Consider the following 14,967-nt stretch of genomic DNA (forward strand, 5'->3'; position numbering starts at 1 on the left):
CAAAATAAACCCCAATATTGCCCTCTCCAATGTGAGGGGCAAAAGTTAACTTATTGACAGTGCCCATTTAAGGCAATGTTTACACCTGTCAGATTTGGGACACTGGGGGAGATTTATCAAACATGGTGTAAAGTGAAACTAGCTCAAATGCCCCTAGCAACCAGATTCCACCTTTCATTTTCCAGAGAGTCTGTGAGGAATGAAAAGTGGAATCTGATTGGTTGCTAGGGGCAACTGAGCAAGTTTCACTTTACACCATGTTTGATAAATCTCCCCCACTGTGTCGAATCTGACACAAGTCCTGTTGACAGGCATCAGAAAAGATCATTGGGCAGATTCTCGCTTCTAGGATAAAAAAAAAACATTGTGGAAATAAGGGTCACTTATTTTTAAAGGAAAAAAAGGATTAGATCCACTGAGAATCTGCAGCACCTTGGAGAACGCTGATGTGTGAACATACCCTACAATAGATAACCTTTTCTTTTATGATCAGGTCATGCCAATCATGGCATACAGATGACTAAATGTAAGGTTTCTAGAAGTCTGGATACTACTAAAAGCATGAAATACTTCAACTTCACCAATGATCTGAAACAGCATATAGAAAAGGTAGTCAAAATCTATGAAGCATCCCTAAATTTAAAATAGATGAGTCTTGTCAAGCCAAGGGAAGAACACTTTGTTCAAAGCAATTTCCTTATGAATACAAAAATTTTAGTCATAAAATATAAACCACTCACACAAATCTAATCTTTGACAGTAGGGAATGTTCCCTGTTCCATATTACAATAATGACTATTACTACTTGATTTGACTTTTACTAATTTATTTTTGCATATTTGCTGTGCCGCAATTACCAATTCATTCCACTAGATGGCAATGTAGACACAGATAAAATAAAAACATTGCTCTACTTCCCGTTCTTTTTAACCTTGTCGCTTATTTTTCAGTTTGAAATATAGTGTTTAATTTTTTTTTTTAGGTTATAAAGTCCTCTTTTTATAAACACCAGGTCAAGTGCTGTGTTTCTCAGCTGAGATTATTTAACGAAAACGGATCACTTTAAAATGGACTTAAAAGAATGAGAGCCTCCGTATCATTTTAAGATACTTACAGAATTTTTCTATATAAAAACCTAAATTAAGGACGGATGTCTACTGTCTAGCCTTATGACTTAACAAAACCATGTCAAATGTTGTTGGGGAAATGAATGCTGAATTTACAGTTCAGGTAAGTCCTAGCCTGTCCTAGCATGCCACATTTGGCTAGGCACAGTGCAGCACATGCAATTTCTGTGGCACCAGAATACTGGTCCTTTAAATCCCTGTGTCATGCATGCTCCCTACCCAGGATCCTGCACAAAGCACAATACAATGAATCACTGTTGACCAGAAGGTTTTAGGTCTCTGCAATGAATTTCGACCATTGCAGAATTGCAGTGTAGAGTCTACAGAGTAGGATACCATCTTAGTGAATAGGGTTGTAACAAAACCCAAGCATACACAGTGGGGGAAAAAGGTACAGATTCTAGGCATAATGCAGATGAACACAAAAGGGTTTCATTTTGGATTGCAAGATCCTTTCAACATTTAATTATTTTTTTAACACTTTTTTTTTTAAGGTGTTATCCAGTGCTACAAAAACATGGCCACTTTTCCCCCTACTGTTGTCTCCAGTTCAGGTGCAGTTTGCAATTAAGCTCCATTTACTTCAATGGAACTGAGTTTCAAAACCCCACCCAAACTGGAGACAACAGTAGGGGGAAAGTGGCCATGTTTTTGTAGCGCTGGATAACCCCTTTAGGTCTTCAACTTTTTGTGCCTTAAAGGGGTTGTCTGGGAAGCAGAGAAGGTCATACCTGATCTGCTCCAGTCACTCCCAGCTTAGAGGAGGGTGGCGGCACATTGCAAGCATTGTGTGTGGGCAAAACCACATCCACCGATGGTGTGGCAACTAGCTATCAGACACCCTCTGTGGGGGCGGTTTAACCTGCATACAATTTTGACGACATGCGTCTTCTCTGCCTCTCGGACAACTCCTTGTTAAAGTAAAGAATTAAGAGAGAAACAAGAAGAAAAAAAAAGAGCAAATGATGTAAGAAAATAAAATAATGAATAAACAAACAAAACAGATATAGAAACTAAATAAAACGTCTCTCTCTCTAAAAATGCACTGCCAATCCAGCACAGCAGTCTTTGTTTACAAGCTGCCAGCAATGAGATGCTGAGCTGTCATGTGACCTCTGTTATCCACCAATCGGTGGTCTCAATGGTCATGTCTGTAACCAAAGGCCATATTACATGGCCCAATTCTCAGTGTAAGCGAGGGCCAAGCTGCTAGATGAGCCTAATAGATGGCTCGATAATCATGCAGCTGAGGCTTTGGGAACATGGTTAGCAATGTCTGTGCAGGCCTTGCTTTCATGAGCAGTCATCATGCATCACCTACTATATGAAGCCATGCATGATTGATCTTTAAACATGTTGAAAGACAGCGATCAGCCGGCGAGCAAATGATTGTTGGCTCCTCGGCTGATTGTTGCCTTTATTACATGGGGAGATATCTGCCTGATTCGGCATCTTATCGCTCCGTGTAATAGGCCTTTACTTATCACTCACTGAACTCGGGGATTGGAAAGGTGAGGGGTCACAACAGACATATAAAAAGGTATGAAATCCAAGCTGCGATTGGCTGCTATGGGAAAACCAGTTTATTTTTCAAATGTTTTTACTTTTACTTTCAAAAGTATTTAAAAAGAACCTGAATGGTGACTAGGGGGTTTTGGACCTTTTCGGCCCCTCCATGGTGCACAGCTATTTTTCAGGGAATGGGACCAGAGCTCAGCTGTTTTTCAGCAGTACTAAGCAGTTACTATCTTCCCCTAACTTGTCTGGCCAGTTACATGAAAGAACCTACTTGTAATCCCTCCTTCTCTGGTATGCCATGATGGAAAAACCGGCTGGCACTGGGCTGGATGATTAACAGAATAGTACTGTATATGGCCAAAGAGGGGGAAATTTGATATACTGGGCTTGCAAAGTGCTAAGTAAGCAGAAAGTAACCGAACAGTAGCAGCAGGGTCATAGCAAGGAAAGGGTTACATCAGAAAAGCAGCTCTGGTCTAAGCAGCAATAAGCTGCAGCTGACCATGATGATGGTGACAAATTAAACTGATGGGGAGGTAGTTTTTCAGGACCATATACTAGGTCTGCAATCCGCACAAAATGTATCTGTATTGCTTCCGTAGTCCGTATTTTTTTAATTTTGGTGAAAATTAAATTAAGGTGATACATATTTTTGGCAGACCTTGCTTCTGTAAAATTTACGGATCCGTAAGAATTACGGATCTGTAAAAATTACATACGCTACCATAGACTATGGGTGAATCAGGATTGCGGATAAGTAAAACTACAGACATTGTGAATAGCAGATCCGCATTTAGGGTAGCTTCCCACGTACCATATCGCAGCGGATCCGCAGCAGATTTGATCTGAATAACTGAACACAGTATCAAATCTGCACCATCAAATCTGCTGCGGATCCTGGATGTGTAAACGCACCCTTAAAAGATAAACTCATTTTTAACATGTGACCAAGGCCCTTAGGCACAGCACAAAGACTCTAGAAAAGGAAAATAAGCTGAGGATGCATACACTTAGGGGCCTATTCCACGGAGTGATAATTGGCCGATTCGGCCGATTATCACTCTGTGGAATAGAGAGAACGTTCAGCAGATGATCGTGTCATCAGCTGATCGTTCATTTATGTTCATACCTAAAATCATCGGTCGCCACCCGCGCATTGCTACATGGAATAGTGGGCGCGAAAGGCGACCGACGATTACACATACATCATACATTACCTGTCCAGGCGCAGGTCTTCTCCCGTTCTCGCGCGGCAGCATCAGCTTCGTAGCAGCCTGTCTGAACTGACCAGTGATTGGCTGAGCGTTCTGTCAGTTCAGACAGACTGCTCCAAAGCCGATGCTGCGCCTGGACAGGTAATGTATGAAACAAGGGCTGCAAGGACAATGGTAACGATGTCCCTGCAGCCCTTGCTAACGATTGTCGGGCCATAGAATAGGCCCAGTAAACGAGCGCCGATCTGGCAGATCGGCGCTCGCTTACATTGTTGATCGGGCCCCCATCGGCCCGTGGAATAGGACCCTTAGTCCAGACTCTCTTATGGTGCGTTTACACAGTGTTTCCTTTGTGACCTGTTCTTTGTTTATAGTCTGTTCCTGGTTTTGACTTAAAAAATCTGTCTGAGATTTCTCCTCTTTTCTAATCCATTCCTGGCTTTGGCTTAAAAAAATCTGTCAGATAAATCTGTCTGTGTAAACGCACCATCACATCCATAACACTATCTAGACCCTGCCCCCACTTCCTGTGTTCTGTCTTGGTCTTTCTGTTGCACAGAATCATGACTCCTAGTGGTCAGGAGCTTTTTATTTGTAAATTAGGGGTACTATAACAAGAATCAATTATCGTCCGTACTTGGCTGATTACTGGTCATTCCAAGGGATAATCGTTTTGTGTAATAGCTCATGCAGAAAGGCAACAAGATGGTTGCCTTTCTGCCTGAAGCAAAATCCCGGCCATCGCTGCGTGTAATAGGAGCGGCGGCAACAGACCGTCGCTAACCTTTATAGGCTACCCAGACAATCTACACATCATCCAGGAAGCCCCTTCTGCATCTCCAGGTCGGTGCTTGCTTGCTCCTAAATATTTTTAGCATAAGAAGTGGTTTACAGGCATGTTGGAATTCACATAGGCTTCACAGTCACATCAGATGGAGGCAAGTTATTTGACACAACAGTGGCCATTTAAAAAATACAAGCACTACAACCACAGTGGTGGTAGATGGCAGTAAAGTCCAAAGGAAAAAATATAATCCATTATAAATATCTATTTTGACAGATGGTGGTGATAAACTCTTCCCAGTTTCTGCTGATGAGCATCTTGCATGTAACGTTCATATTACACAGCAGAGCAAAACACAATTGTTCTGTGCCTGTAGAAAAGTGCTGAGTCTTGAAATACGATTTATGCAACTCTTCAATTACTATATGAAGTTCCCCATGGAGAATATGTGACTCCCATTAAATTTTCCATTAGGTGGCGTTCCAACTGCATACATAAAACACAAACCAGGAACGGATATTTTGGGAAACGTCAGAGGAGGAGACATCAATTATTGTACGAGAGTAAACACCCTTATGATGGTGCACACCCATGTGCTGCAATACACTCCACCAAGTGGCCAAGGAGCCAGACATGATGGCATGGAAGTGGTACTGCTATAGTATAGTATAGTAATGAGCATAAAATACAATGTGTACTATGCTGAACATTTGATAACTTGTGAATATAACCATGCCAGGACATGAGTCATGGGTCAGGAGAAGAAGGAGTTCAGTACTTTAGGTTATGTAGGTACCTCCTTTAAGCTTTCTAGCATGTAAGCGCAGCATGTTCGGAAATAGCTGTCACTAAATGAAGAACTGTCAATCACGTCTGTGAGAGATGATATGTTAATTGCAGCGTAGTCTGAATTGGCTCATAAAAATGTAATAACTGAAGCTCCTGTCATGCCAAGCAGAGGAGGTAACAGTGACACCTAAACACTTAAACACTAGTTATGTGCTAAACTAAGAGAATGACTATAATCGAGGAGGGAATGGAACTAATGTAGCAACCATGGCTCTGAATAAAGTCAGTTTTTTGTAACCCAGTCTGCTCTTGTTAAGTCAGTCACATCTAGGTATGCACTAGCCATAGAGATAAATAGAGAACTGCAGGCTATAGGGCAACGGGTCAATACAAGATTGCAAGAACATATCTGACATAGCCAACAGGGAGTGTTCACATACGAATGTAGACAAAAAACACAAACACACACTACTAGCACAATCATCATATATGTTCAGGGATGGCCATACTGTGTGCAGCTGGTTCAGCAGAGGTGGGAGAAGCCTGCCAGTCAATAGAAAGTTTAGGGATAGGCGGGACATGTCAGCGTTGCTCCCACAAAATTGAAAAAAAAGGCAGGCAGGGGGGTGAGGGGGAAAAAACAAAGTAAACTTACCTGTCCTCATGCCTACGTTGCGCTGCTCCCGGGTGCTGTTGACGGCTGCAGGCTGTCTTCTTCGGCTGGAATCTGAGTACATAACGTACCTCCTCTTTAAGCTGTAACGTCATGGAGGCTCAGCTCAGCGATGGCCCACTCAGCCAGTCAGTAACTTGGGCAGTGTTTCGTCTCAGTAACTGATTGGCTGATCGGGCAATCACTAAGCCGAGTATGTGATGTTGCAGTTGTATGTGATGTTGAAGAGCTGCAGGACACAGTCGGCTGTCAATGTACCCGGGAGCGGTGCTATAGGGCATAAGCACAGCTAAGTTTACTTTTATTATTTTCCCACACCCCCTTGCTGGCCTTTTTAAAGTTTTGTGGGACTTTACCAATCACGCCATGGCCAGGGCTTTTAAGAGAAGGAGTGTTTTAGGTCATGTCATGCTTCCCAAGCCTCATCTGTCTACAAAGAAAGCTTGAGGTTTGTAGTTTGGGTGTATAGTATATGTATCAGTTATGTCTGTATGAAGCATGTTTCCAGTATTTAGTAGCATGTGCTCAGTTTGTTAGATGCTGGTGCACAGAAAACGCTGGAAACTGTGTGTGTTTAATGTGTTGGTGGCATGTGTGAAGTGTGGTTGAATGTTTCACCAAGATACCGCAATTATACACAAACACACATATACAGACACACACACTATATATATATATATATATATATATATATATATATATATATATATATATATGTGGAGGCCATCCCCTCCAGGAACACTGAGCAAGGACATCGGTGGGGTTCTGAACAACCTGACACAAACATGTCAAAAGTTTATTAAAATCAATAGAAGAAACAGATACGGCACTCACCAATACAGCTGTCTTTATTCAGGCACTATACACACTTGGGGTAGCGTGCGCCCGCACCTCCACCTGTCCTTCCTTCCCCGCTGTGAATATTGCCTGAATAAAGACTTCGTCTGTATTGGTGAGTGCCTGTCTCTGTTTCTTTTATTGCTACTGCATTCATCCATCTTACTTACGGAGCACCCCATTGGATCTATTCAGTTGTCGTTGCTTCATTTGCTTGCACAGCGCTTGTGGTGCCGACCACTACCTTGCTTTTGAGATTATTAAAATCAATATTTAGTATGTCCATGCACTCAGGATGTTGGTGCTGGTTGAATATTAGTCAAATGGATTTTCCCTTATGTATCTCGAGGCCACTTGTTGTCCTATAAAGAAGCCCCCTAAGGTGATGTCAAGTTTTCATCCCAGATGATGACGTAGTTGATACATCTCTGTTGTGGCCAGTGGCTGGTCACTGGACCAATAATAAAAGAAGCCTATGGCATCAGCCAAGTGATGGCAAACACAGACAGAGTGTCATTTTTATTTGCTATTTGCAACCTATGGCGATTGAGAAATATTGCGTCCATAATACGTGTAATTCTATAGTGAGATACCAGCCAAAGCTGTACAAGTACACAGCTACCCATCGATATGCTACGAATTTTGCTGCAAAAAATGACAACAAACAGCTATTCTACTGAACAGAATGTATAACCTTAATATATAGAATTTATTGCTCCGCTGACTTCCTGCTGAGACGGCCTGTAAATCACGTCGGCGTATGCTTTATGAGTAATGTAATATGAGGTGGATGAGGTGAACTTCCCACGTTAGACGTATTATTAGGCATCACAATAGAGACGCTCCATGAGAGGTTCTCCTGGCAGCTTCTAACAAGAGATTGTGTTGTATGCAGAATGAAATGAAGGATCTGCAGTCAGCGGCCTTCGTGTTGATGTTTAGTCTGTGCATACCTGAAAGAATCCAGGAGGAACTGGACCCACTGGCATTCCATCCCCTGGGGGCATGTTTCCTAGAACAGGACTGGGTGCAGCTGCAGCGCTCTGCAAGGAAAGAAAACGCTGCCATTAATGTCACTCTTATCTATATCGCATGACACCAGAATAAACACACATGGGGGGCTCCATCCCATCGTCTATACAGAGGGCACATATACTACACGTTTCACATATGTCACTGCAAACAGGTTATCAGAGGGGATCAATGTGATAGATAAAGAGGCTCCATGATTCGCCAAAACTTGGACTCTTCTGCTATTTGAACTCTAAGTCCATACACATTAGATAAAAGTAGGTTGATGGCTGGACAAACAATTGCCTGGCAGACGATTGTATCGCAAGTGCAGAGTTTCAGATTGGACACATATGGCCAATGACCCTGGGTGAAAACAAATGATCTTTCTGGGATGTAAATCTTGTGGAGGGTGTTAATGATACAGGTGGGTAATCTAGCAATGACAACCTCCATAAACTGTATATATGGGCTGTGATATAGAGTTATCGATAAATATAAGAGTTCTCATTGAAAGTCACATTTGACTACTAACAAATATTTCAGTAGATCCCATTAAAGAGGCTCCAGGATCTTCCAGGACCCCCCCCCCCCCCCCCCATCTTATAGTTGATTGGGGGGGTAGTGCAGTTCTTGGCCAATCAGCGATTAAATGACGTGGTTGTGGTGCCCTGGAGATCGATGTAGTCGTTTTATTTCCTATTAGGGACAGCACTGTACATTCAGTAGTGGCGGTACCTGGTATTGCATGCTGCTTATTCTATTCACTTCAACTGGACAAACTCCAGCACCAGGTACAGCCCCTTCTGAAAATAAAGAGCTGTGCCTGGTAGGAAATGATGAGGCTGCAGCACTTCCAAGAATACCAAGGGCCGTTCAAACAGCTTATGTGGGGAGAGCTGAGCCCCACATATTGCATATTGATGTCCTATTCTAAGAATAGGCCATTGAAAAAACTAACAAAAAAACTAAACTAAACAAACTAAAAACTAAACAAAAAACAAACATCTTTCATATACTTAATGCTAAAGTAACTCTCCACTGGTAGGACTGCTATAGAGAAGAATAACTCTGCTAAAGAGAGAAACCTGTTCTCACTTCCATGCTGCCTCAACCATGAGGATGGTGTCTGGTGGCTTCTCCCCATCCCATCAGCCTAGACTGAGAGATCGCTCTCTGTTTGGTAATAGATCTCTTCCAATCAATCGAGGCTGGTGCAGTTAGGAGAAGCCCCCGAGGACCACCCCCATAGAGAATAATGATAATACTAGGGCCGGGTTCATGCTGTGTTTTGTATGTACATTTACCATCCACTTTTATAGTATTTCCATTTGTCTATCTTACTCCCACTGGTTTCGGTTTCACTATTTATTTTTTACTGTATATTGTACTATTGTGTCCAGCAAACATATGCTGTATGTTGCATTGCATTTTTTTGACAATGTAGGAAATGGATTCCTCTGCCTGGTATATAGAAGAATCAGTTTGTAGCATCCACTTAACGTACATGTTTTTATCCTTTCAAACGGTATAAAAACCCTGTACGTTAAACATAAAAAAGCTTCTGCCTTATAATAAATCTATCAATGAAATCTGTAATTCTGAAGCCTGCTCTGCAGATGTCAGCAGACTCCCGACTGCTCTACAGCAGCCAAACTCTGCTACTTGATCTTACAGGGCGACCCATGAACGTGTCAAATGTTCGGCATTTTTATTACCAGAGTTTCTATTTATGCAGTTCGCCAATACAGTCCATAAATCCCTTTACATAAATAGAGAAAATTACATGTATCCCAATAGCCCTATAATTTTAGTCATCACCAAGAACTTTTCTAAGTAGCATAAAGTTCTGGAATATGTCAAGGAGAAATGATGCATTGCACTGGATTATTAACCCTTCGGTCTCCCCTTGCTGTATATAGATGCATCTGTATCTAAAGCGGAGGTCTTCTATCTCCATACATTCCTATATTGACAGGTAGGCATTATGTCATGGGTATGTTACACCAGAGCTTTGCATTCCACAGAGAGAACGCATGGAGGAAAAAAAGAGAAATCATTGATCCCTCTGGGGCTTTTCTCAAGAACATGTGGGCTTATGCTGCGTAGAAGAAAAGCCGCATGGATCATGGTTCTATTAACTGGCACAGCGGGCTGGATGTTGTCGCTGGCTAACAACTGGAGAGCCACAGGTTAACAGCACACAGAGTTTAATGTGCCAACAAACAGGCAATAAGGCTGAAAGTATGCCAACAAGTTCTAAATAAAGCCAAGTCATTAACACGTAGGGGAAACGGATTCCGACGTCTTCCAGATACAACACTACGACGGCATAAAAACAGAGAATAACACGTAATGCTTGCCTAGACTAACATTAATATTCAGATGAGATTACAGGGAGGTTTCAATAAACAGATCGAGAACAATATACTTAATATTTTATTACACATATTAAAATATTCATCAGCAGTTATGGGGTCTTCCATTACGGAAGGATGACAGGACGACAGCATCCGCATCTGTTGACAAATACACATCCTGATTAGAGAATATACGTGGTGGCCAAGGCATTCTGCATCTATAGGGAAAGGGACGAAAATGGTCACAAGAGATGCTCTACCTAAGAAGAGGGGTAAACTGGAACTTCTTATATATATCACTACCGTTGTTATTAGATATTCTTATGGCTTATGACTTTTATGCCTGACCCGGTCACTCAGTAAGGTGCTAATTCTCACACAGGCCCCATTATGCACTCAACTGGTAAGACAGACAGCTAAGTATAACAGATCTGCCAACAGCAGCTTGTTGATGGTTTCCAGGTAGTACTGGCATAAGACCTTATTCAAATGTTCTGTAAAATTATGGACACATTTAGGCCACATTGATTTAAATTGGGCTGTTCACATCGCCTGTAGTTTACAATCTACAATCTGTAGCGCAAAAAGGTTGAACATGGGCCATAACTACGGCACAGATTAAACCATAGAAGTCTATATGCGAGTCTGCAATTTTTGCAGAAGAAAAGAGAGGAAAAAAATTATATCTATCTATCTATCTATCTATCTCTTATATATATTTAAGCTATCACCTTCCCGTTTTTTGCAGATACGGACTGCGGATGTACTAATATAAATAATATGCGTCCTAAAAAACTACTGAACCTGTAATCAAGGCCTACATTTCTAAGGTGAATATGCACAAAGAATAAAAACAACAAATCAATTAATACCCTGAAAAAGGAAAAGGTGATGTATTACAAAGATGAAGACTACACAGAGGAAACAAAACAGAACATACAAGAACAACTCAAGGTTGATCGGTGTAATGCCATACTCTGCACACAATGCGACTGTCAAGAACAGAAAGCATTAGTTTATATAAAGATTATTCTGCTAGTTCACATGTATTATCATACCCTTTGTCAAACGGCACCCCACTTTAATAGGGTTAACCAGGAATAGAAAAACAAAGCTACTTCTTCCAAAAACATCAGCGCCACTCCTGCCCTTAGCTTGGGTGAGGTATTTCAGGACAATAGAGTATAATCCAGCAACCAATTGGTTAAAAGCTTGAGCTTTATTTAATAAAATCCATAAAATACAAAAGATTCAGTCTCACAAAGGTTTGCTTGACGCATTTCGGACGGTGTGCGGCCTTGATCCCAGCAAGCTTTTAACCGATTGGTTGCTGGATTATCCTTCCTTTTATCCTGCATTGAAGATCCCTGACCTGTCTCAGGTGACTATACCTTGCAATGCTCAGTGGACTCACAAACCCAAGGTACTTTATTCTGTGCATAATTACAGTTAAAGCAGCTTATCACCTTTTGTGAACCTTCTTTGCTAGTATGGTATTGCAGCTCAGTTCCATTGAAGTGAATGGAGCAGTGTAGTAATACCAGGTATAACCTGACGACAGGTGGGGCCCTGTTTTTCAGGGGTGCGCAGCTTTTTGTGCGCTGTATAACCTTCTTTAAGAAATGCTTATAACCTGTTTATATGTCTTTCATCCAAAGGCTAGCAGGGCATGATGGGAGCTAGGGTTTTGCAATAGCTGGAAAGTGAAAGGTTGCAGAATACTGCTATACTGTAACTTGACTAAATATAACAGCAAAGGCCGACACAGTGCTTTCCAGCCACCTCTGTCTCCGGGCATTTCCTGACATGGACAGAGGTGGCAGCAGAGAGCACTGTGTCAGACTGGAAAGAATACACCACTTCCTGCAGGACATACAGCAGCTGATAAGTACTGGGGTTTTTTAAAGTAATTCATACATCTGTATAACTTTCTGGCACCAGCTGAAATTTTGTTTCCCCAGAGTACCCCTTTAATATAGTGGGCATGTATTGTTACATTTACTCTGTTGCCGACCACCGGGAGTAGCTGAATTTGCTTCTCTCTGCACATACAAGACACATTGATGGATGTTAATAGCTGCCAAGTATATTATGCGCTGATACAAGTGACCGATCCTCCAGGTGATCACATATCATAGCAAAGCACTGGTCTGGTCCGTGTCTTACTCATCCAGAAGTTTAGTGTAGACCGCCGCAGTCACTGTAACGGCTCCGTGAAGATGGAGGGGGCTCCAGATAAATAAGTACAAAACCTTGCAATATATTAGCAATGACATTACTTGCACAGCGTGAGCGGTAATGGCAGGCGCGGCATATCTCTTCCGCACAGAGCAGGGGACCTAAAATTTATTGATGCAATTATCAATGGTTTTGTTTGCTACACCTGTAATTTCGCGGCTTCCCTCCTTCTCTTTTATACTATAGACAATTTAATTTGCTCAATATTTTATAAATAAAGCACATTGATGTAGCATCAAGAAGTCATTATACTAATGGGGTTTCAATAGGTGAGTGGCACTGCAATGTGAGCACTGATGTCTCTCCATTGTCTGGTGATTGTTTTAGAGAATACAACTCATTAACCGTGCCGACAAAAACAACTCTGCTATTTACACTTTAATATACTTCTAGCACTGTAAAAAGACCGCCATTGTCTCTTTTAAGTGCCACCCAGTTAGACAACTTAAGATGCATGGGTGTATTTCATTCCATATGGATTCTTACTGCCCAGTGCTCAACGTCACAAGGCATTCTGGATGATTTCAGCACTGTGTTACCACGTGCTTTACTAGACTCTCAGAAACACTATATGTAGCATTGCATTTGTTTTTTAAGAGCAGCTCACTGGTTTATCTCAGCATTACAGACAACAATGCCTCCTACCCCACCATGACATTAACTAGACATTAAAACGACTCTGTACCCACTGTGCAGCCCCCCCAAAAAACTACTTATACCTTTGTGTAGCTGCAGTGAAGTCCTTTCTGATGGTCTTTTCAAAAATGCTGGTGCTGCTTCAGTAGGCCAAAAATCCAATTTTTGTTGGGGTCTAGCCGTGTCGAAGAGGCGGCGCCTAAAGTGCTCATGCCCTAAGCCAGCACTGCCTATGTGGCATTGCTCTCCGCCCCCCCTGCCGACGGCACTGTGTAAGCCGTCACTGCGCTTGCGCCACTGTTCTCCCCCAGCGTGCATCTGCAGTGACGTTGCCAGTCCCACGCTGCCTATGTGGTGTCCCCCGCCCCATGGCAGTAACGCGCCTGGCCATGCACCGCCTCTCTCACCGCACCCCTGCATACCATAGTGACTGGCTGGATCTGCATCATCTCTCCTTTACACATATGCCGTTGTGACCCGATCCGGCGCAGGCGCAGTAATGCGGCGGGCCTTCTCCTTCTAGTGTCACTGCGTGCGTCACTGCGCCTGCGCCGGATCGGGTCGCAACGGTGTATGTGTAAAGGAGAAAGGACGCAGATCCAGCCAGAGGGTGTCACTATGGTATGCGGGGGCGCGGCAACAGGCGGTGCTGTCCTAGGGTATGAGCGCTCTAGGCCCTGCCTCTTTGACACAGCTAGACCCCAATAAAAGTTGGATTTTTGGCTTCACTAAAGCAGCACCAGCGTTTTTGAAAAGACCACCAGAAAGGACTTCACTGCAGCTACACAAAGGTATGAATAGTTTTGGGGGGGGGGGGGGGGGGGCTGCACAGTGGGTACAGAGTCGCTTTAAATATATAGACAGAAGGAAATTTAAGAGACTGTCAGTGGTAATTCATGTTCCAAACTGCTGACACTGCTAGGTCAAGGTGACACAAAATACTTCTCATACATCTGTCTGTGCTTCCATAATGGAGTTTTTCCAAGCTACTGAGTATTGGGGGCTGGGGCTCCTCTCTCCCCCTCCCGCCCTTATCTCTGCTTGATTGACAGTGGGCCTCCTTTTCAACGCTCCTTCCTGTGTATACAAATCGTGTGGAGATGTGAGAACTGGATGCAGGGCTCGGCTGCCAGTTGACAGTCAAGCAGGTATGGCGGGAGCGAGAAAGGGTTACTGCCCTCAGCAGTTTAGGGGATAAGCCTTTTTGACACTTAGAAAAATACTTTAATTCTCTGGTTCCATGTCAAGGAAGCACATATGGATATATGACAAGGGACCATCTGTCTCCTTGCCCTATCAGTGTCAGTCCACCAAATGTTTATTATTGGCTGTAAATTATGCAAAGATATTATTGTTTGTTTATTGAATTTGTTTACTGCATGGGCTCCGTATAGGCCCATTGTTGTTAAAAATTGTTAAAATGCAATAAAATTTAAATTTAAAAAAAAAGAACAAGAACTGCAGATGACAGAGTCACGATTTTCAAAGGCCGTTGATCGATACTCAAAGTAACGGCCGTTGTTCTGAGTTCCAAACAACAGCCGTGGTTCAGCATGTTCTAACGACCGTCATTGCAATAACGGCTGTTGGAACATTATTCTAGTTCAAAGTCAAGGGTGGCCCTTTTAGGAGTGTCTTTAATTAAAAGATCCAATGATTTTAATACAAACCATGGTGAAAAAAAAAGTACTATGTGTGAATAACTTAAAATAACGGCCCCTGTTTGCACAATACCAGATACAAACTACAAACATTCAATTTAATGGTCACCGTGAACAGC

At 42.5% G+C, this 14,967-nt stretch overlaps 1 protein-coding gene across 2 annotated transcripts in view; it reads right to left on the reverse strand.

Moving 5' to 3' along the window:
• SSBP2 (single stranded DNA binding protein 2) overlaps positions 1 to 14,967 on the reverse strand; it is a 153,032-nt gene that overhangs the window by 17,557 nt on the left and 120,508 nt on the right. For both annotated transcript variants that reach the window (XM_069962869.1, XM_069962867.1), the window contains exon 5: positions 7,896 to 7,985. In XM_069962869.1, the coding sequence (XP_069818970.1) occupies positions 7,896 to 7,985 (90 nt within the window). The remainder of the gene's footprint in view (positions 1 to 7,895; positions 7,986 to 14,967) is intronic.

This window comes from Dendropsophus ebraccatus, chromosome 3, assembly GCF_027789765.1.
Source record: "Dendropsophus ebraccatus isolate aDenEbr1 chromosome 3, aDenEbr1.pat, whole genome shotgun sequence".
NCBI lineage: Eukaryota > Metazoa > Chordata > Amphibia > Anura > Hylidae > Dendropsophus > Dendropsophus ebraccatus.